We start from the raw sequence: 22,871 nt of genomic DNA on the forward strand, positions 1-22,871 counted from the left end.
GGGGGACAAAAGATAGGATCGAGAGAACAACAACTGAAGGATATTCGAATGGAAAGATGGGTGTTGGCTTCCCTTTCTCACAGATAATAGGAATTCTAGTCTCTGGCCAATCATTGCGAAGTGTCAGAAGCTATTTTTGAGCTTAGCTCATGTCTCCTGGATTTGCTGGGTTAGTTCAGCAACACCCAGTTTGCAGGTGAAAGCCCGCTGGTTCATATATGGTGAGCAGTATAACAGATGTTCAGGACTGAAATATACTTCACGCGAATTCATTTGCTAATTTGAGCATGTGTATGGAAATCAGTGAGCAAGAAGGAAAACCCGCGTGATCGTTTTTACGATATGTCGAGAAATTCAACATTCTTTTTATTTTTCAATCTTGAAATGCACCCATGCTCCATGTCGAACATTAGTGTCTTTACATACATAGGGCATGTCATTAAGAATGGAGAGCGCCAACCCAGGCGACGCTCCCAAACACCACACGATCATCGCCTGTGACTCATTTTTTTTCTGTTTTTCCTTTGTCTTTTTCATGAAACCATCAGCCCAAAACACAAACGTTACGGATCGATACAGGTCGAGAAAACGGGAAGGCTTGAGGGACAAAGACGGGCAGTTACATGTCATCACAGCCAGTAGAAACAAAAAGACACCATAAGAGAAAAACAGAACAACCAATGACGAAAGAAGAAATCAAAAGACATTGAAATAACGTTACAGTGTTGTCTGAGGGAGGGGGAGAACTTTACATTTATACACGAGTGCCGAAAAAGCCAATCATGGTACATAGACTCCATTTCAAATACTCTCATCCAGTGCAAGTGGTTCACTGTCGCCCAATAGGAGAGCTAGAAAAGGCCAGGGGGCGGTCCCCCCCAGTATTGGTTAAAGAGGCACATTGGAAGGAGTAGGAGGAAATCCATGTTTCCTCAACAAAGTAGAGTTTATCCTTTTTTTGTGTAACTTAATTAGGATAGCCTTGATTAGCTCTAAATTGATTTTGAGCCATAAGATTTAGGTTGAATTTAATTAGATCTAATTTACTCATGTCTGGGTTTATGGTCAGTCTTGGGGGCACTTTGTCAATGTCTGGACTGGCCCAATACAACGGATTACAATAAACTCTAATTAGGGAAAACTTTTTCTGGTGTGCGTGCATGTGATTAAGAAGGCTTGTGGTTTGAAGCTTGCTCTAACCCTACAGTACAGTGTAAGTTGAACCAAGGCTTCATATGTATCTTCAGAGGGCTGTACACATTCATAACTGTGGTCTATGTTCCTATGGGCTTTTCTGCAGTAACTGGGCACAGGGGAGCGGGAGAATTCAAAAGGCTAGTACAGAGAAGCTGTTGGCCGTTTCTCATTAAACATTGTACACACAAGTGATTGGGTCCGACCTCAAAAACAGTGAAAGGGGACATGTTTTAATCTCAGTAAGGGGGCTGGGGGGGTTGCAGGAGCAGTAAATGAATAAGTCTGTACAGTAACTCGGACACTAACAAGAACGATACAAATTCCAACCATGTTCTTTCTTTGCCTTTAGCAGTTTGAAGCATTTTAGTTTTTGTTTGTTTGTTTGTGTTTTTCTTTGCAAAATATATATTCATATACGATATGTAAAATGATATATCACAGTAATATACAGTACAAACCAAGTGCTTTAAAAAAAGAAGGAAGGTGATTGTTTGGTGCCGTGAGATCATGGTGAAAGGAGGGATTGAGGATGAATAGCTGGAGGTAGGGCATTTCGGAAGAGAGATGGTCGTGTGTCGTGTCGTTGCTTCTTTGGTCAGGGGAAGGTTCCCAGAATTTTGTAGCAAGTTTTTGTTGTTCAAGCTTTGTTTGTGTTTGCCTGATGCTAGAGTGGATACGCTATGTAAGTTGAGTTAAACAATCACCAACGGTCTCGTCTGAAATGACTTACTGTGCTTTTTGCTGGGAGAATGTTGACTTTAGGCTAGTTTTTGTCGGACGCGGGTATGTAGAAAATGTGTTTAATTCTCTGTCGTTCATAAAAGAAAAAAAAAGGAAACAAAAGTGCCTCTGTTGTTATGGAGAAGATGCAAAGAACAACAACAACCAAAAATCTGTACATTATTTACATGTATGATACATCTTAAGTCCAGCTCCACTTTGGAGGGCGTTTGGTAAAGCAGGTCCAGTTCTCTGGTCCCTGGGGATTGATGGAGGGATGGGAGGAAAGGAGGGTGCGATCGGGGTGAAGATATCAAAGGCGCATGGTGGATTCCGTTTTCGGCGAGAAAGAGAGAGCCTGTCGCACGCCACGCTGTGAAAGACTTCCGAAATGTTTCTGTCGCCTCGAATTGTCTTTAGAAGTCCGTTAGACTCTCTCGTCTCGCCTCTTGTTCCGGCGTCCACCGCACTCCTTCTTTCCCCCATCCTTTCTGGAGCCCTCGGCTTGGAGGCCCTGCTTACAGAAGCCGGCGGGGGTCTGACCCTGGCTCTCCATGTCCCTCTCCATGTCCTTCCTGCTCTGCTGCTGGGTGAGGGCAAGGTAGGGGTGCTGGGGCAGGCCTGGGAGAGAGGAGGGAGGGGTGCTGGGAGACTCCTGACCTGAGATGCTCCCGCTCCCACTGGAGCTCATGGCTCGGTGTTTGAGTCGGAGTTTGTGGGGCAAGGCCGTTCCCTTCACCTCCCCCTGGGTGTCCCGGGCCTGGCCCTGGACCTGGCCAGAGGAGAAGGACAGAGGGGAGGCCCCAGGGAGGTGCTGGTGGTAGCTCCCCGCGTCGGAGGAGGAGGAGGACGGGGACTCGTCGTCTGTGGAGGCCTCCTTGTCGGAGCTGCGGGGGTCTCCGTCACTGGAGGAGGTGTCTTTGTTGGAGGTGGAGGAGGAGAGCCCCTGGAAGAAGGCTTCGCTCCTGGGTCCCCCTTCGTAGGTGAGCATGGGGGGCTCCTCGTTCTGGGGGCTGAGATGCTGGGGGTGAGACAGGTGGGAGTACAGGTGAGCCTGGCTGGTGTCCTCGTGTTTGTGAGGGAACTCGGAAGCGAGGACGCTGATTCTCTGGTGGTGGCTCCTCTGCTCCTGCTGGTGCTGGATGTGGGTGTCTCGGGACACCTGCTTCTCCCTGTCCCCTGCCTCGCTCTGGCTGTCCGAGTACTCATATGGAGGGGAGTCCAGCATCTTCCTCTCCAGTATCTTGGTCACCTCTGCCAGGGTCTCAGAGCTCTCTGTGGACCCGTCTCTTTGTTGGGGCTGGGCTCGGAGGGCTTGCTGCTGGGTAACATGCTGGTCCATGTCCTGGAGCCTCTGGCTTTCCACAGGGTAGGAGCCACTGCTGGAGCGATACAGGATGACACTCCTCTGGGCGGCAGGGGGAGCAAGAGAAGGCTGGCTGGCCACGGGCTCCTGGTGGTGGTGCGTGTTGGAGTGTTGGCGCTGATAGGCCGACTCCATCTCCTGGGGATGCTGGTGGTGGCCAGACGCCAGCCCACTGCGGTGGACATGGAACATCATCTGCGCCGTGGCCCCGCTTTCGATCTCCATGTCCAGCCCACCACTTTCTTGCTTGATCTCGTAGTTCATTGGCTCGGGGCTGTCTCTGGAGGAGCCATCCGACATGTCAGACAGGGACCCGCGGGGCGAGTACTTGACGGACAGCTGACCATGCTCCTCCCCCCTGCCTGACTGCTCCGTCTCCGACGAGTCCGAGTTCATCATCACCTGAGAGCCGCTGGAGTAGCCACTGGAGTAGTAGTGATGGGACGACGAGGAGGAAGAGGAGGAGCCGCCGTTTCGACTTCCACCTATCTGCTGGCTCTTCTCCATGTAGGCGGCGGTGCTTATGAGGCCGAAGCGCAGCTTGAGCTGCAGCAGCTCCGTCTTCAGGCGCACGTTCTCGTCGTTCAGCGCCATCACCCGGTTCTCCAGCACCATGTCGTTGAGGCGGCGCTTCTCCCGCGAGCGCTTGGCCGCCTCGTTGTTCTTGCGCCGCTTCTCCCAGTACGAGGCGTCCTTCTTCTCGTCGGAGATGAACTCCCGCTTGCGTCGGCAGCTCATGTTGGATTTGGGTTTGGCCGATCGGCCCTGGCGCTCGGGCGATCCCTGAGGGGAGGCCAGGGACTCCTCGTAGTTGGAGAAGGTGTCCAGGTTGTCCAGGTGACTCTCTGGACTTTGGTGCAGCGACTGCAGGTGTGAACTCAGGATTTCCATTGTGGTTCAGTTGCAGCCAGTTTGGACTTCTGCCTGGAACAATGCGAATGGAACTAGGTATAGTGTCCAGGGGAGGTAAGGGGGTGGTAAGGACAATCGGTCGGCCGCTTTTTGTCTTTTCGGTTCTGCCTTTCTTCTTCTACTCCTTATGTGGCAGGATCTGCCAAAAACTCTCTTGGTATTTGAGCGCCTTTCGAGTTGAACCGCATTGGTTGCGTCAAGGTTCTTAATGCCAGTCAATGTTCATGTGTCTAAATTAGCCAGGAAGATCAGGAAGAGGTGAAACTTGACGTCGATCCCCCTCATTTATTCAGCAGGAGAGTTCCTGGTTAGCGTTCTGCCTCTTGTCAGGCTCACGGTTCTTTGATAATTCTCAGCTAAATATAGGTCGGAGCTGTTGGGAGCTGTAAAAGAAAACCCCCAAATGTCTCCGATTTCTGGAGTCTGGAGAATGTAACGTGGGCTTGTTCGCCTCTGGTTTGTTTTGGCGTGTCTTAGCGGTGAGCGGAGGCCGTGTCCTACAGCTGCAGGCGTGTAGCAGGATGTAGGTCACTCTGTCTACCTCGGCGTGTCAGTCTCTCAGGGAGGGGCGCTGCCTCGATCCTTCTCCACGCGCTTCGGAGATGAAAGGCTGGGGAGACAAAGGAAAGAGAGAGAGAGAAAAAACAGATCTGTTAATCCATGCGGACTGTTGCCGTTAGACTGCACATTCATGTTTGGACGTGAATAATATATTTTTTAGGGCATTTTTGACGAAGCCTGTATTTTTGGGCCTGGAGATCAAGGGCTGTTTTGTAAAGAAACAGAAAATAAAAAAAGGATTTGGACGCTTTTTCACTCGTCTTCCTGCGAGAATCTATTGTTTTGCATGTCTGGCTTTGGCGGAGCCGTTTCCCTTAGCAACCGTTGAATGCTCATTAGACCCTTGTCACCGCTGTCTGACCTCACGACCCTGGTATTGATATGCTCTGTTGTGTTCAAAGTGATATGGTCTGTTCCCCCCTCACCCCTGACCCCTGGCCCTGACATTGTGATATAACTTCTAGGAGGCATTTAGTCCATCTATTCCAAGCGGAGACTGTCAAATGGTACTAATAATAGTGCAACATTTCTTTCCTATTAAAACATCTCCCATATTTAAATCTGCAGTAGTAAGACAGAAGTAATTACATCTGCGTGTCTGGCAACTTGAACTGAGCAGGATTTTCATGGGAATTCTGAAAGCCTAATAAAATGACATCACTGGAACACAGGTTGTAAAATAGGAGCAGACATTGGCTCAGGCCCTGGATGGTTAGCCCGGGGTAGTCAAGGATTTGTTGTGAATGCCAAAACAGTGAAACACTCAGGTGCAGGGTTAGGGGGTTCCCCATGTTCCATTCTAGAACTCTGGGTCTGGATTAAAGATGCCAAAACACCCAAATGAGCAGCCCAGTGGATTAACACTTAGAAACAGCTGTGGTTGATGACCGAATGGAACTAGGCTGCCAATGTCTGCAAACTGGGCCTATACACGTCAACTCACAAAAAGACATAGGATGAAAGCCCATTGTGCAGTCCACCTAGGTCCTTGACGCTGAATACCACGGTAGATGGACAAAGGTTGCAAGCTGAGGTTGTGAAGGCTGAGGTTTTAGATGGGGGGGGGGGCATTAATGAATGTAGGTCAAGTCTGTGTGGAGTGTGTGTGTGTGGGGGGGGGGGGGGGCGGAGAATGTGAGGGCGGACTGTCTCTCCGGAGTGTGAAGCACAAGGGTGGTCAGTGAGTCAGTCAGTCTCCTGGCTGTGTGTGAGAGGCTTGGGGGGGGGGGGGGGGGTGTGGGGGGAGGAGGGAGCCCTTGGTAATGAGCTGAACAGGTGCTTGTAGAAGGCCAAACCCTTCTCATAGCTTAGAGGGAAACTCACTCACTGTTCCAATGGCTGAAACAGGCTCATTCCTGTACTGGTTGCCTGCAAGACCGCCAGCCAAAGGTCAATTGTTTCCTGGTGTTGGAATACAACTGTATTTGTTAGGCCTACAATATATTTGTTATAGTTCTAGTTATAATCATTATAATCGTGCACTATAATTATTATCATCTGTATTAGTCTATGATTATAATATTAGTGGGGTTTTAAATAAGCTGTAGCCTTCTTTGATATCGTTTAGTTCATGATGAAAAGATCTATTTTCGCTATTGTCTGGCCTTTGCTCAGGGTAGTTCCTTCTTCTAGGGGTTTGGAACTTGGAATTCATCGTATTTGTGAGGACTTCTTTGTTCCTTCTTCTGCCAATCACACAGACAGGCCTTTGTGCTTTCAGATCAAAACCACGTGAAATCGTCTTAATTGTAATAGTCAACCATTAGCTTGTCATTTGCATCCTATTCATCTTCCTCCATATTGATATGAAAATGAATAAATGTCTTCTTAACATATCATTTTTGTTCATTGATGCCGTTACAACGTACTGTGTGCATCCTCCATTGCTCCAAATTATTTACTAACATACAGCGCTTTGGTGTAGGGCATATGACCGTCCAGCATTGCTCCAGTAAGTAGACCTATATTATGTCACTAACCAGCAGGATTTACTGGGTTAACTTGTTTCGACACTCTGGTCATCCCTCCTGCATCTGTATCTGTAATCTGCTAATCTGGCAGACAGGCTGTTCACATCAACGTTCACAAATTCCCCGGATTCTGGAAATCGGGGCAAAGATTACGTAACCATAGACTGCTTCACACTGTTCAGATCATCGCCTAGATTTTTGCCATTCTTATAGGACAGTGTCGGCTTACTGGATGTGGAGGTAGCACTGAGAGAGAGAGAGAGAGAGAGAGAGAGAGAGAGAGAGGCAGACAGAAAGAGGGAGAGAGAGACAGGGGTTAAGAGACGGGGGAAAGAGAACGAGAGGAAACGTTCTCCTGCTGTGCCCCACTGACCCAGGAGCTTGGGAGCGACTGAACGAGAGCGAGCGAGAGCGGCGCCGTAAACAGAGCTACGGGGAATATAGGTCAGTAGAGCTGCGGAGGAGAGGGAGGGAGAGAGAGGGAGAGAGAGAGAGACAGAGAGAGGGAGAGAGAGAGAGGCAGGGAGGAGAAAGGAATTAGGGCACACTAAATATAGATGGAGAGGTGAACGCCACAAAAGACACGGCGAGAATCAGGGACACGGAAAGACAAAGGAAGGGAAGAGGGAGATCAGTGCTGTTGTGCTCGAGCAGTTACAACATGTCTCTCCCCTGGCAACAATAGAAGAGAAAACATATGGGTGGGCAGCCAATCTTATCAATGCCCCTGTCATCACAACAAGCAGTCTCACTTGGCGGGGAGTGATTGACTTCTGAACAATCATTAAAGGGTGGAAAAAGGGTAAAAAAAAAAAAAACAGGATTACGTAAAGACGATTGACGTCATTGGCTACGTAGGCATCTCATCTCTCTAGCGATTAGGGTGAGACCCAGATATGAATGGAGCAGGAGGGATAATTAATTTAACATTAAATATCACTCACACGCCACCACACAAATAGACCATAGGAGTGTGTATGCGTGTGAGCGTATGAGTGCGTACATGAATGAGAGGGTGTTGATGAGTGTGGATCACACACTCACGAAAGCGAGCGGCTCCACAAAAGTCACAAGACGCTTCATGGAGTGAATGCTAAATAGTACGCCATACACCGTGCTGGGGGCATTTAGCAGGTATACCAAAAAATGAGCCACACAGTGTCATGGCTTGGTGGGTCTCCTCCAGTAGAGTACTCAGTGTGTAGTTGCGAGGGACTCACATCAGCACTGAAGTCTGGGACATGCAGCGAGCCAGTTTGGAGAGGAGAGTCTCCAGGACTGTCCAAACTGCAACCACTCCTGCTGAAAGTTTATTATGTTTATGTAAATAAGCTGTCGGGCCCTGCGCCTTCATTATAATTCCTCTTTGCTATTGTCTGGAGGAGGCCGCTGGCTACAATTTGTGGCAACATTCGGAGTCGATGCATCCGAAGAGAGAATCTGAGTTCGTCGGTATCCACCGGCACTGGATCACAGGAGGCCGGAAATGGTGTGACTCAAAGATAGAGTTCAAAGGCTGCACGTGTTTTTTCTCAACAACAACAGACAACAAAAAAGAACGCTTCTGGAGGTATGACCTCAAATAAAAGAGTGCTCTATTTCAGCCTGGTTTGGAACTAGGCCTCCTGGGGACCAATGCCATAAGAGCCACGTGGACTGCTGGGCCTGCTTTCCCTTGGATTCTAAGTCTGCATTTATCTTCCCAAGAACGAGCGATGAGAATCTCTGCTGAACAGGGTGGGAGAGAAAGGGTCCAGGGGGCGAATCCTTGTTCTATAAACACAGTCATGTCAGCCTCTCCCTCTCCCTCTCCCTCTCTCTCTCTCTCTCTCTCTCTCTCTCTCTCCCTCTCCCTCTCCCTCTCCCCCCCCCTCTCTCTCTCTCTCTCACTCCTGAACACAGAGGACAAGAGTGTGACCCCAGTCCATGTGTTTTTTTCCCAGTCACATGTGCTCCCTTGGCCTTACTAAATGCTGTAATAGCTACATCTCCCTCCCCTCCCTCTCCCGCACAACATCATCTGGGTCTACAAATCAGTAACATTCATCTCATTTGTCTTCGAGTGTCATTGCATAAAATGTTTTATGTCGTGACAAATGGGTGTGTCAGCAAGGGAATGTGAGGAAAGAAAGAAATGTTTTTATCTTAATTTTTGGGAGGATATCAAATGCTGTATTGTGTCTGTTTGCCCGATTTGTGTTTCTATTCCGCATGAATAGGTTGTTTCTTTGTTATGGCGGGTCCGAGGATTTATTTTGGTATGGTTTTTATTCTGCGCCACATCCCCCCTCCCTTATGACAAATGTGACCTACATTCAGAACTGGCAGCTCAAGCCTGTGCATGCGCCAAACAATTGGCAGCGCGCCTGAGCAGAGGACAGTAGGCTAGAGACTGGGTTTCCGCTGTTTGCATCATCTCACTTTTCTCAGACGATTAAATTATTTGATTAATATATTATGCAACATGCATAACCTGTAGAGCCTTTACATTGGCCGTTATGTGTGCAGTAAATCTAATGCCTATAATGATTTATCCGCCATCGTGCGACATGCGCACCTGTCTGAGGTGTACTCTTTAGGCTACTATTGTATTGGAATCCAAAGACTAACATATCGCTAAATTACACGCATTTACATGTACCGTGTGTGCATGACATAGCAGCAGAGTCGTTATCTTTTGAAAAGTAGGCTCTCTACCAACGTTACCGGGATGCGCGGTCCACGATACACGCGCCACGTGCACTGGAATGGTATTTGCCGTTTTTATGAAAGAGGAAGCAAGCCATCCGTCCAATTGACCAAACCCCATATTTACTAATAGCTGTTTGTTTGGCGGATGACATGGACATTGAAAAAGTACCATTTCGTTGGCGTTTGAATAATCATTCTACAGTTCTTAATAATAACACCACATTATGACTTTCTAGTTACAGCTAGGTCTTTTAGACTATAATCTTTAAAAAAAGCACAGACCTTGACTATAGGTGTAGCCTATTCATTCAAATAAATGATGCATACGATAAAACATCACCAAACTGTCTCAAAACTGCTACGCACAAGTCATAGCGCGACTTATCCTAGCCTAATGTTACTGCTTTTGAAAACTCCTTTGTTGCGCTGTCTGACAAATTGCCTCGTTGCATTAAGCAGATCCCGGGCCCGTCATTCATCGCAATTTCATGCCAATAATTTATTGGAAGTGTAGGCTAGGCTCTAGATAATACAATTGCTGAATAATTAGAAGTGTTTGTGTCTAATTAATGAATGTTAATTTGTCACTAGGTATTATTAGCTATATTATTTTCATAGGTTTAATGCAGCTGAATTGTGTAAATCATATTGTCCGCATTCACCTCAAACCTATCTGACTACTCCGGATTGAACTTAGTTTGAACCATAGAAGAATTATTAAATAACTATCATCATTAGGCCTACTGTGTCATCTCACCTTATACAAGCAAATTATTTCGTTGCCATCATGATGGGTTCCGTTTGTAAGCCATTATCATATATTTACATTTGTAGTAGGCCTAGCCTAGTAGCATTATGCAGGTCATGGAACGCTATGAACACATGTTGTCTTCACCATGAAAGGGTTAAAGCCTAAACACCCGCGGTAACCTCTACAGAGAATCATTACACGTGACGGCAGAAAGTGTGTCCTCGGACCCACTATATGGTTTTTCCAGTTGTCCGCGTGGTGACCCACAAACCGAAAGAAAAGCAATTTGGCCTTAATGTATTGTATTTGTTTAAAATGAACAAATACACGACCTCGTATATAACTCAAACGGCATGTGTCATTCGGCTAATATATAATGGAATACCTATATAATGGTATTGGTTACATATCCGTACATCATCACCGCTTCACTGACATTTCTCAGCATGTAAGGACCATGATGTCAAGTTATTGTTTGTGTTTATGAAACACAGCATAAGACAGCATGGGGGGAAACTGATCCGTATGATACAACTCTAAACAGAACTTCTCCAAATAACTTCCACCCTTCCTCTGTGAACCTTACAACCCCCCTAACCCGCTCTATTCTTCTAAAGGAATTCCACAAACACTCCACTACCATCCCCCTGAAAATACCAGCGTTGAAAAAGCCTCGCCTTGATATTGAGAAAAATGCATGGGTGCATCTGACCAACACTTATTGTAGTACCCTGCCTCCGCAGGTAACTCAGTTACAACAGTCTATGCGCTTAAACACAGGCAAGAAAATACACACTGGTATGTGCAGAACAAATCATGCTAAAATGTGAACAAATATCTGCCAATAATTGTAAATATAACTTACCCTTTTCGAGGTTATAATACAAATCCACAATGCGTAGTCACGATTCTATCAACAAATCTATCTTTCCGACGCAGTCTATTGAATTTCTCTTAATGTGCGATCGTTCTTGAACGTTCAATACGAGCTCTGTGATGAGTGCAAGGACGCGAGCAGAGTACAGTGTTGCATATTTTGAACCTGCTCCGCATGTTATGTTGGGGACTTGCTCCAGTTTCGTCTCTCTCTCTCTCTCTCTCTCTCTCTCTCTCTCTCTCTCTCTCTCTCTCTCTCTCTCTCTCTCTCTCTCTCTCTCTCTCTCTCTCTCTCTCTCGCACTCACTCACTATTTCTCTCTCTCTCGATGTCTCAAAATGTATGTTAGTGGGTCAGCAGTTGCAATAACAGGACGCTTTTGGTGCCTAGTCACGTTTTGTTTTTCGCTCCCTATCTGCCTCCTCCTTTACTCTCCTCCTCCTTCGAATCCTGTTGCATGGAGTTGTGGAGGGTGGAGAGGAGTGGACAGCAAGGAGGGACTAGGCACAACTCCAGATACGTTGAGATGTAGGGCAGGGAGATCCATAATAAGGTTACTCGACTAGAGAGAGAGAGAGAGAGAGAGAGAGAGAGAGAGAGAGAGAGAGAGAGAGAGAGAGAGAGAGGGAGGGAGAGGGAGGGAGAGGGAGGGAGAGGGGAGGGAGAGGGAGGGAGGAGAGGGAGGGAGAGGGAGGGAGAGGGAGGGAGAGGGAGAGGGTGAGGGAGAGGGAGAGGGAGAGGGAGAGGGAGAGGGAGAGGGAGAGGGAGAGGAGAGGGAGAGGGAGAGGGAGAGGGAGAGGGAGAGGGAGAGACTAAGCCCGGGAATATACTGTCTGTGGAGAGACATTTTTAGAAAGTAGCCCAGAGCAGGACGGATAAAAATAATCTGTTTCATCCACAGCTTTTGTTTTGGGGAAGAAGGATTCTTCCTGACGTCTAAGAATAATTGTAGTATATAGTCGGTGTCTGAGGCTCTCCAAGCATGACTTTATGTAATGTTTATTTGTTAACGATTAAACTCGTTAGTGTGCTGCACCTCACTTGCACAGACAGCCAGGTCTGATGTAACAATCAACTCTGTTCAATACAACAGGGACAGTTTACAGTCATTTCCAAAGAGTCTCATATCAGGAACTAACGTAATGCGATTTTTCCTAGAACTGTTGTGAAACACACAACACAGACAAATCCAAAAATGTGTGTGTGTGTATGTGAGACAAATGTGTGTACTTGTGTGCAGTATGTTGACATTTGATAAACACACAGAGGTTGTTGAGTCAGAGACAGAGGCAGTTTCAACATTGCCTCTGTAGACATTGAGCTGAACTGTCAGTTGATTAAAAACTTATTATCAAGTCACAAGGTCTAGTTTATCACAAATTCTTACTTGTAATTCTTACTATTACAAAGAAAGACCTCCTTGGGAAGAAATATCATCAGCATCAATACAAGTTAAACTCTTGGGATCCATTTGTGATTCTCCAATTCCAGTGAATCATGACTCTGTGAATGTAAAGCAACTGGATGTCGTGTCTGGTAAGTACGATAGGATTTGGGGAAGAGAGAAGGTTTTCCTAGAAACCAGGATGACTAGACAGCCCTTCCTTCTGGGAACATGTCGGTCTTATCTGCTCCACTGGCTTGTTTTCCTGTTTGGCAGGAGAGGGCAGAGGGCAGGCGAAGGTGAGCATCTGTCTCCCCCCGTCACTGCTGTTTTCTTGGCTCCCTTCCGCCCTTCACTGGCTTTCCTTCAGGAACCGGTTGTCTCCTGAAAAAGGGAGTTTGGTCTTCCTTGTCCATAATGTAACGTTTTGCGTACGTTACCTCAGTGTTGACGTGTCGGGTGGAGTGGGAACGTGCTCTCCCCCATGTGACGTGGATCAACTGTGGAGACCTACCTGAGATTGGGCGGTGTGTGTGGAGGTCGACGCTCACTTTTTCCCCCCGTTGATTTTCGCACGTTGACACACACACACACACACACACGGATACACACACATGCATGCACACACGCACACAGGCACATGCCCACACTCACCTCCACTCTGTATCCTCATCTCTTCTTTGTTTGCTCCAATGCAGCATGAGGCACACAGAGCTGAAGCATTGGCCATGAACTTAGAGCCCCCCCATCCCCCATCCCCCTCTCTCCCTACCCTCTCTCTCTCTCTCTCTCTCTCTCTCTCTCTCTCTCTCTCTCTGTACCCCAACTCCACCACACCACACCCCACCCCTTCCTCCTCCTCGTTACGTTGGCAAAGCGTTTCCATGGCAACTGTCGCACTGCCTGCCTAGCAACAGGCTTGATCTTCCCCCTGAACGAGAGGGGGACAGAACAACATGGAGTGGGGGGGTTGCGGTTTCGGGGGGGTGAATCGGGGGGTGGGGTGTGTGTGTGGGGGGGGGGGAGGCGCAGGGTAATGCTGTAGTGGGTTCATTAAAACATACTCTTTCTCGTCTGCTAACCACCCCACCCCCCACTTCTCAGACGTCTCCTCTCCTCTCTGCAGGTACTCTGGGTCTGGTCGGACATCTGGATGAGGATGGTACAGAGAGCCAATGGAAGATCTCTTATCATACAGAAGTACTGCCCCAGACACTCACATGCACATGCTACGCACAAACGCACACACACACACACGCAGGCACGCACGCATGCACGCACACACACACACTCACGCACGCACGCACGCACACACGCACAAACACACATGAATGGCCAATCACAAAAACACCAACGCACGCATAGCCTCACATCCCTCACAAAATGCTTAACAGTATTCAAATACGGTGGCGTGTTTTTCATTAAACCATTTTCAAAAGCATATAGTAGGTGGATGGTGACCCAGATATCCAGATCATTTTTCTATGATCTATAACAGCTTGTTATGAATAAAAAAACAAAGGCACCGTACACCACCAAGAAAATTGTTCTCTTTGCTGCCCCCTAGTGCATTTCAGGTTGTGTCTGTTTTCAAATCAAGCTGGATTGAGATATTTGAATTGTTGGTCGGCGGGGTTGTACAGTCTGGTACAGTAAACTAGATACAATAAATCGGATAGGAAGATAAGATCTTAGATAAAGATGTCAAATCCTAGAATGATGATTCACAGATACGACTAAAGGAAGTTGGCATTATAATTGTTTTTGTATTAAACAATGATAGTCATGCCACCCGGGAAGTCCTCTATCTTCTCTTCAGCCTCGGCTTATAATCATCCTTTACAATGACTGAGTGATGATTCCTCCCCAGGGCCTGCGTGCTCATGTCTGGAGATGTAGACAGACACGACCTGCCAACAGTGGAATGTACATCTCCAGCTACACCAGAGACATAGGAATTATAGTGTGGACAAGTCAACAGAGACTCTATGGTGAGATCCGGCCTGTCTGAGAGCTATTTCCACGATGGTTTAGAGTCAGCTATGACACCTAAGTAAGGCTCTATGCCAATCAATAGGAAGGTCAAGCCTTAGATTAGACAAGAATGAGACGGAATTGTCATCTCTTACTGTAAATGGAGCTTCTTGTTTGTGAGAATCTATGTGTCAGAGACTTGTTTAGTGAAAGATTGACTTGTTTTTTCTTTTCCGGCTTTTTGAATTACAAATGCATAATATATATAGAATTCCTTATGTTGTATTCTTTTCCGTCTCATCCAATTTATTTGGACAGTCGGAGTTTTGGTGTAAAGAAGATAAGACAAGGAAATTAGGCTGTTAAAGTATTTATTAATACGTATAAAAATGTATATATATATATATGTACAAGTAGACACAAAACAACAAAGGATTTCCTCCACATGATACAGTGTACAGTACATGAATGATAGATAGTAATGAACCTCTCCTTCTTAGGACAGGGGTGATCACAGGTACAATCTGTACAGTATTTGGTGCACATGTCCTTTTTTGTTTTCATCTGATAAGATGTGTGTATCTCCTTCGCTGTCCTTCAAACCAGCCCAACAGAACAGCATGTACGATCTCGCTAACACCAAACCATGACAGTTTTCACACCTCTCGACACCTCTGACAAGGCGAGTTCCAGTCCCTGCGTGTGTGTTTCTGAGTGTGCTTTGTATGTGTACGTGTGTGTCTGTATGCGTGTTAGTGAGAAAGAAAGTGTAAAATCTCACAGTGTATTGGAAAGAACCAGGTGACGGCTGGTGTTGACAGTCACACACAGTAAGGTGAAGGGTGGAGTAACCTCAGTAAGAGATGAGTAAGCACTTGAGTCAACATACTGGCAATACTGAGGATCATGTAAGCACCCACACAGTGCTAAAAAACAACACACATAAGAAAAGTAAACTGAAGGAATTGGAACATGGGTTGCACAATAGTTTTCTACCCCCCCCCCCCTATTCCAGTTCTACAGAAGCACAGAGATGTGCTTCTGAGATGAAGCACACCCCAACAACCCCCCGTCAAAACTGTCCCGAGATCAGTTAGTATCCACATTCCCTGGGTTTCGGAGCTCAGTTGATTTTGGCCAGCATCTGCTCTGAGAACAGCTTCTTGAGCTGGGACACCTCCTCGCTGAGGGAGCTGAGCTGGGATTTCAGCATGTGGTTGTCGGTGGGGTACAGGGCCTCCACGGGGCCCTTGGTGGCAGTAGGGGTCTGGCCGTACTGGGGAGACCCCATCCTGCGTTGGTGTCCGTTCCTGCTCTCCTCCTCTTGCTGCTGCTGGGACCAATGGCCCGTCAGTCCGGAGGCCTCGGCTCTGGGCGCGTCTCGGTGGCCGTCGCGCCCGGGGACGGGCTGGATGGGGCTGCGCCTGCTGCCGTCCCCGACGCCCTCCACGCCCTCCACGCTGCCCGTCTTGAAGCGTAGCTTGTGGGGAAGGTTCTTCATCTCGCCAGAGTCCAGCTTCCCCACCATGGCCCGGGAGAGGTCGCCGGGGTAGAGCCCGGAGGACTGGGGGGAGTGGTGGAGGTCGTAGCCCAGCTCCTCGGCGCTGTGCGGGGACAGCTTCCCGTGGTCACTCAGCCTGTCCTCGAAGAAGATGGGGCTGCCCACGCTGGAGCCCCCAGGGGTGGAGAAGCCAGAGTCCTCAGACATGTTGCCCCCGTCCCTGGAGGGCCGGGCACTGAACTGCCCCCCCTGGGTTGTGGGATGGGTGACTGGGGCCCTGGCGATCCCTGCCTCCGCCCTAGGGAGGTAGTATTGTGGGGCGAGGGGCTGGGGTGGGCAGGGCGTGGGGGGGGATGTGAGGGGGGGAACGGGGGCGTTGGAGGGGTCCTTGACCAGGCCGCAGCGGAACTTGAGGGCCAGGAGCTCGGCCCGCAGGCGAGCGTTCTCCTCCATCAGAGCCAGGACCCGGTTCTCCAGCACCATGTCGTTGACGCGGCGTTTCTCCCGCGAGCGCTTGGCCGCCTCGTTGTTCTTCTTGCGCTTGTCCCAGTAGCCGTCGTCCTTCTTCTCATGGGGGATGAACTCCCGCTTGCGCCGCAGGGCCCCGGCGGAGGTCGGGCTCTCCTTGCGTTTGAGGCCCGAGGTGCGGCCCAGGATGGAGCGAGCCAGCATGCTGCTGGAGGTCAGGATGGAGACGGCCTCGTCCGTGAAGGACAGACCCCCGCCAGGAGAGCCGGTGTTGGGCTCCAGAGCCTGCAGCACCCCCATGCCTGGCTCCTTTCTCTCCTGAGAGTCCTCGTCAAACATCACAGCACTCATTCAGTCTGTGTGAGGCTTGGGATTCTTCTGTGGTGGTGTTGTGTTGTACGGAGAATCTGTGATTCTGCTGCAGCAGTGCCACCTAGCGGCCAAAAGAGAGAAGACAAATGGAGAGTGACGATTTAGTGGTTATGCAAGACCCATTACAACACAATGTTATGTAACCCCATCCCATTGCATTCTTCCAGTAAAACTAGAGCTACACGTACAATAATCCATCTTGACTCATAAAGCAGCCAAGATTGAGCAATGGAGGCTTTTAAGTACCAAAACAGATGTTGGTATATTGTGCAAAGAAGACCAGCTAATAATTTTGTATGACATATGCATCAGGATCATATGCCGCTTTTTATTACAACAGAACATTAAATTGGCATAGCCTAATTTACATATAAAACGTACGATTTTAAAATGTTAAATACAATTTTACGTTCCAATTCAACATCGATTAAATTCAAGGGTAAGCGCTGTCATTAAGTGCTTTCAATTAAGTTTTATTAAGAAACTATAACGTTGTAATATTGATATAAACACCAAACGCTTTTCAAATAGTTTTGAATCTATGAATAGCCTTAAATGCTGCTTGGGGGGCGATGACCTACATGGACAGATATAGGCGCTCTGCAGTGACCCAATGCTATTCCTTGAAACATCTCGACAGTAACCTACAGGTTACTATTTCTTTTACCCCAGCAACAGACCTTAGGCTGTCAGCTAACATATAGCCGTTCGATAAGCAATTTTTTTCAAAGCAACGTTCAAAGACTTAACTCTGCATTAGTTAGTAATGCATAGCCTACTCTTGACAGTTCAAGTGAAGTCAATAAAATGTACCACATTTTATGATTTACACATTTATTGTGTCACAAAAACAACACATCTTTATTAAGAGTGTAATGTGTCATTTCGATTTTTATTCTAATTAGCCGTATTACAAAGGACACATTGCCATAATAATGCAGACAAGTACCACTAAATAGCCTACATCTGAATAGCATATGTTTTATAATAAAAGGGTAAAACTGTAAGCACTCACGTATAAGTCAAAGTTGCGTGTTGCTTTATTTCGGAGTTAACGCAGCTTTACTTATCCCCGCTTTATTTGGTTACCGTAGCCTGGCGTAGCCCTAAGTTATCTAACTATACAAGTCAATACAGAACACAAGTTACACAGAAGTCTACTGTAAATGTACCTGAAACAGATCGCAAGTAGATAGTAGACGTTAACACAAGTTATCCAACTTCAGAGACGTGTTTATTTTCTTCTTCGGATCCAATGACGGTCAAATGGAGCGATTTCCACAGCACTTCCTTGCTTGTTAGTCGTTTGTTCTTTCGACTAGTTCTCTGCCGGTACACGGAGATCTGTTACTCAATATTACTAGACGTTCTGCCACCTTCCGTCGCGCCTCTGATCTACTTGGAATGCTGCAGCTCGTATTTGTTTAGTTGAGCGTGAAGTTCACCCGAGGACGTGCCCTCTCCTCACTTTAACCACCGGGGCGGGCAGTACGCTCGCTAAGACCGCCTCTTTTCGTGCCAAATAGCCCTCCCCGCGAGGGAAGCTCCTATAGGCTTTTACAAAACGTTAGCTGCTGATGCATCATGCCCCTGACCTCTACCGCCTTTGGCTTTCTGCATTGGTAATCTTTTCGTAACAATTAAGTAATGTTGCGCTCTCTCTCTCTCTCTCTCTCTCTCTCTCTCTCTCTCTCTCTCTCTCTCTCTCTCTCTCTCTCATCATAATTCAAGAGGTTCCAAAACAGATTGCATAAGCAGGTTAGGATTGGTCAGTAAGGACCGAACACACACTTTACTTCTGGCAAGACATTTGTTGTTGTTGGATTCGTTTTGTTGAATTGTTCGACGTGAAACAACAATTAGTAATGTGTAATGTGTCAGGAGGAGGACCAGTTGGTCAAGACACAGGGTTATCTACTTGGGTCTTGAATGTCAATATTTGAACCCTGAAATAATGTCTTCAGTGAACTCTGCCTGGCTTGTAATTTATGATCCATCTCTCATTACACCTTTCACTAGTGTGGTGCGTAAATCAAGTGTGACCCAGTTGGGACTGAGTAACATTCTCAGAAAAGCAGAACATACTGTTTGTTTACTTCTAGTTTCCCAGAACACAGATCGTAATTTCACATAACCGCCCGGGGAACACTGCAAGCCTCGACCACTTCTCTTTGTGTACTTCTGACTACTTACACTCAGAGTGGCTGATGGGAGTAGCATAGGTAATGTGTACATTCATTTCAACCTCTTCTTGTCTCTGTTGGGTCTGCTTGTAAGGATACTGTCAAACCACCTTTGATGCGTCTGACCTGTCTAACTGCCCTCTCCCCAGTCCTGAGTAACGACTAAAGTCAAACCATGAAGCTAGTTCCACAATCTGTTGCTCTTTGTGTTTGATGCGGGCGGAAATGTAAACAAACAAATCGTCCCAGTGCACCCCTTTCCAACTTCTCGCCTCTTGCTCGCGGCTAGCCTCTCGCCAGCTGCGGCCGCCCGCCGTCGGGGGCTAAGGAGGCAGCCGTTCAGGGTCACAGGAGCCCATCTGCCCCAGAGAACCACAGCTGGACCGTGTCCAAGGGAGCGACACGACCAGCAGCTTTGTTTCCAGAACTCAGTTGAAGGCACCTTAGTTCAATTATTCCACTTTCTTGCCTGTAGTCAATAAACATCTTACAATGGCCTCTGTTTCAGGAAGATCTAGCTGGGACTTTGAGAAAGAGACTTAGATCCGTATCACCGACAAACCCTCTCGAGCCGAGTTACGACGAGGTCTGTTTGGAATGCTTGTAGTCGTACTGTACAAACCTGTCGATGCTGAAAGAAGTAAGACAAATGGCCTTGTGACATGGTTCACCTATCTACTGTGAGCTAATGAACATGGCTTGTACTTTCCATATCATCTCTGGTAAGGCAGAGAACATGCAGCAGGGGCTATATGTAGCATGGCTCCTCTGATTAGCATTACTACACTATGCAGGGCTACTGTACAGGGATTGATTAGGTCATTGGCTTCTCTTTGTTTGCCTTGGATATATCACAGGTCAGTGGTATCCAAACAGACTGGGCCTGGATGGGAGAGGGGGGCGAGGAGCCACATTTTGCTGACCTAGCATAAACTGAGGGGAACTGACCGATAAGGGCCTGTGTTGAAACGTGCCTCCCATGAAATGTACGTTAAAGCTACACCGTAGCACATGCTGAAAACATCGTACCTACTGGACATAGAGTACAAAGTATTTGTAATACAGTATGTAGTTATGGTACTAGCACGCACACACTCACCTACCTGCGCACACACGCACACACACACACACACACACACACACACACACACACACACACACACACACACACACACACACACACACACACACACACACACACACACACACACAGACTGACTGACTCTGGCTTTGAGATGATGGGAGACATGAGTTGTTCCCTGAAGCAGATGTTGTTACTTGACAGGAACATGTCAGAGTTGTCTGGTGATGAAAGATGAAAAGTGCAAAGACGTGCAACCCTGGCATCGAATCCCGTTCTTCACATCAGACAACTGGGAACAATGACTAAAACTCAACCATACAGTGAACTGGAGTCAGTCAGACAATTAAGGATTCATGTCCAAAATCGAGAGTTGAACCTAAAGTCACTGCAACGATGACTGATGTGTTGAAGATTTGATAGAGGTAGTTTATTCCCAAACTCGGTTTATCAGACGAGCACTGCTTGTAAACATAGATTTGCACAAATGACTCTTATGCTCTGCTGTGAATATACATCCGGCAAACATACTAAATCTTACAATCTGGGGCTTCGGATCTCTTCCTCTCCCAGTTGACTTTTGACCAAACTGAAAAAAAAAAACCTCTAATCAGTCACTTCGTATCTGTTTATGAACATCTCTGACAAATGAAGCTTAGCGCAAGTTCAGTCAGGCGAGACCGAACTCTGCACGCTCGGGCCATACGCCATCATGTCTCAATACGCACCCCCCCCCCCCCCCCCCCCGCTACGCACGCTCCCCAATGTGGCCCGGCGTCGGGGGATTTCAGTGTTCCATTGGCCGCTCGCTTCTATCAGTTACCGCGGCGACGAGCCTCCCCCGCCAGCCTATCTTCCTGCCGCCGTGCCTATGAGTACGTTTCTCTCCCTGTTCAGTTTGTCCATGCTACCGTGTGTGTGCCCTCCACCTCCACCTCTCCACCTCTCCACCTCCACCTCCACCTCTCCACCTCCACCTCTCCACCTCCACCTCCACCTCCACCTCCACCACTCCACCTCTCCACCTCCACCTCCACCACTCCACCTCTCCACCTCCACCTCCACCTCCACCTCTCCACCTCTCCACCTCCACCTCCACCACTCCACCTCTCCACCTCCACCTCCACACCTCCACCTCCACCTCTCCACCTCCACCTCCACCTCCACCTCCACCACTCCACCTCTCCACCTCCACCTCCACCTCTCCACCTCTCCACCTCCACCTCTCCACCTCCACCACTCCACCTCTCCACCTCCACCTCCACCTCTCCACCTCCACTTCTCCACCTCTCCACCTCCACCTCCACCTCTCCACCTCCACCTCCACCTCTCCACCTCTCCACCTCCACCTCCACCTCCACCTCTCCACCTCCACCTCTCCACCTCTCCACCTCCACCTCCACCTCTCCACCTCTCCACCTCCACCTCCACCTCTCCACCTCCACCTCCACCTCTCCACCTCTCCACCTCTCCACCTCCACCTCCACCTCTCCACCTCTCCACCTCTCCACCTCCACCTCCACCTCTCCACCTCTCCACCTCCACCTCCACATCCACCTCTCCACCTCTCCACCTCTCCACCTCCACCTCCACCTCCACATCCACCTCCACCTCTCCACCTCTCCACCTCTGCACCTCTCCACCTCTCCACCTCCACCTCTCCACCTCCACCTCTCCACCTCCACCTCCACCTCTCCACCTCTCCACCTCCACCTCTCCACCTCCACTTCTCCACCTCTCCACCTCCACCTCCACCTCTCCACCTCTCCACCTCTCCACCTCCACCTCTCCACCTCTCCACCTCCACCTCCACCTCTCCACCTCCACCTCTCCACCTCCACCTCCACCTCCACCTCTCCACCTCCACTTCTCCACCTCTCCACCTCCACCTCCACCTCTCCACCTCCACCTCCACCTCTCCACCTCCACCTCCACCTCCACCTCTCCACCTCTCCACCTCCACTTCTCCACCTCTCCACCTCCACCTCCACCTCCACCTTCCACCTCCACCTCCACCTCTCCACCTCTCCACCTCCACCTCCACCTCCACACCTCTCCACCTCCACCTCTCCACCTCTCCACCTCTCCACCTCCACCTCTCCACCTCTCCACCTCCACCTCTCCACCTCCACCTCTCCACCTCTCCACCTCCACCTCTCCACCTCCACCTCCACCTCTCCACCTCTCCACCTCTCCACTTCTCCACCTCTCCACCTCTCCACCTCTCCACCTCCACCTCCACCTCTCCACCTCCACCTCTCCACCTCTCCACCTCCACCTCCACATCCACCTCTCCACCTCTCCACCTCCACCTCTCCACCTCTCCACCTCTCCACCTCCACCTCCACCTCTCCACCTCTCCACCTCCACCTCCACATCCACCTCTCCACCTCTCCACCTCTCCACCTCCACCTCCACCTCCACATCCACCTCCACCTCTCCACCTCTCCACCTCTCCACCTCTCCACCTCTCCACCTCCACCTCTCCACCTCCACCTCTCCACCTCCACCTCCACCTCTCCACCTCTCCACCTCCACCTCTCCACCTCCACTTCTCCACCTCTCCACCTCCACCTCCACCTCCACCTCTCCACCTCCACCTCCACCTCCACCTTTCCACCTCCACCTCCACCACTCCACCTCTCCACCTCCACCTCTCCACCTCCACCTCCACCTCTCCACATCTCCACCTCCACCTCTCCACCTCCACCTCCACCTCTCCACCTCTCCACCTCCACCTCCACCTTTACACCTCCACCTCCACCTCCACCACTCCACCTCTCCACCTCCACCTCCACCTCTCCACCTCCACCTCCACCTCCACCTCCACCTCTCCACCTCTCCACCTCTCCACCTCTCCACCT

The 22,871-nt window shown here is 48.9% G+C and overlaps 2 protein-coding genes across 3 annotated transcripts; both read right to left on the reverse strand.

Moving 5' to 3' along the window:
- Nucleotides 1-329: 329 nt before the first annotated feature.
- On the reverse strand, nucleotides 330-11,490 carry LOC134015296 (mediator of RNA polymerase II transcription subunit 1-like). 2 transcript variants are annotated; one of them, XM_062454741.1, is made up of 3 exons: nucleotides 11,034-11,490; nucleotides 2,546-4,805; nucleotides 330-2,473 (listed from the first exon to the last, which is right to left on the reverse strand). In XM_062454741.1, the coding sequence occupies exons 2-3, from the start codon at nucleotides 4,172-4,174 to the stop codon at nucleotides 2,345-2,347; spliced, it is 1,758 nt and encodes a 585-aa protein (XP_062310725.1). In that variant the 5' UTR covers nucleotides 4,175-4,805; nucleotides 11,034-11,490; the 3' UTR covers nucleotides 330-2,344. The 2 variants fall into 2 exon arrangements, with proteins under 2 accessions (XP_062310725.1, XP_062310717.1); XM_062454733.1 differs by having other exon boundaries at nucleotides 330-4,805.
- Nucleotides 11,491-14,756: 3,266 nt separating this feature from the next.
- Nucleotides 14,757-18,255, reverse strand: nfil3-6 (nuclear factor, interleukin 3 regulated, member 6). The gene is made up of 2 exons (XM_062454753.1): nucleotides 17,916-18,255; nucleotides 14,757-16,804 (listed from the first exon to the last, which is right to left on the reverse strand). The coding sequence occupies exon 2, from the start codon at nucleotides 16,720-16,722 to the stop codon at nucleotides 15,526-15,528; it is 1,197 nt and encodes a 398-aa protein (XP_062310737.1). The 5' UTR covers nucleotides 16,723-16,804; nucleotides 17,916-18,255; the 3' UTR covers nucleotides 14,757-15,525.
- Nucleotides 18,256-22,871: the final 4,616 nt, after the last annotated feature.

Source organism: Osmerus eperlanus, chromosome 2 (assembly GCF_963692335.1).
Source record: "Osmerus eperlanus chromosome 2, fOsmEpe2.1, whole genome shotgun sequence".
NCBI lineage: Eukaryota > Metazoa > Chordata > Actinopteri > Osmeriformes > Osmeridae > Osmerus > Osmerus eperlanus.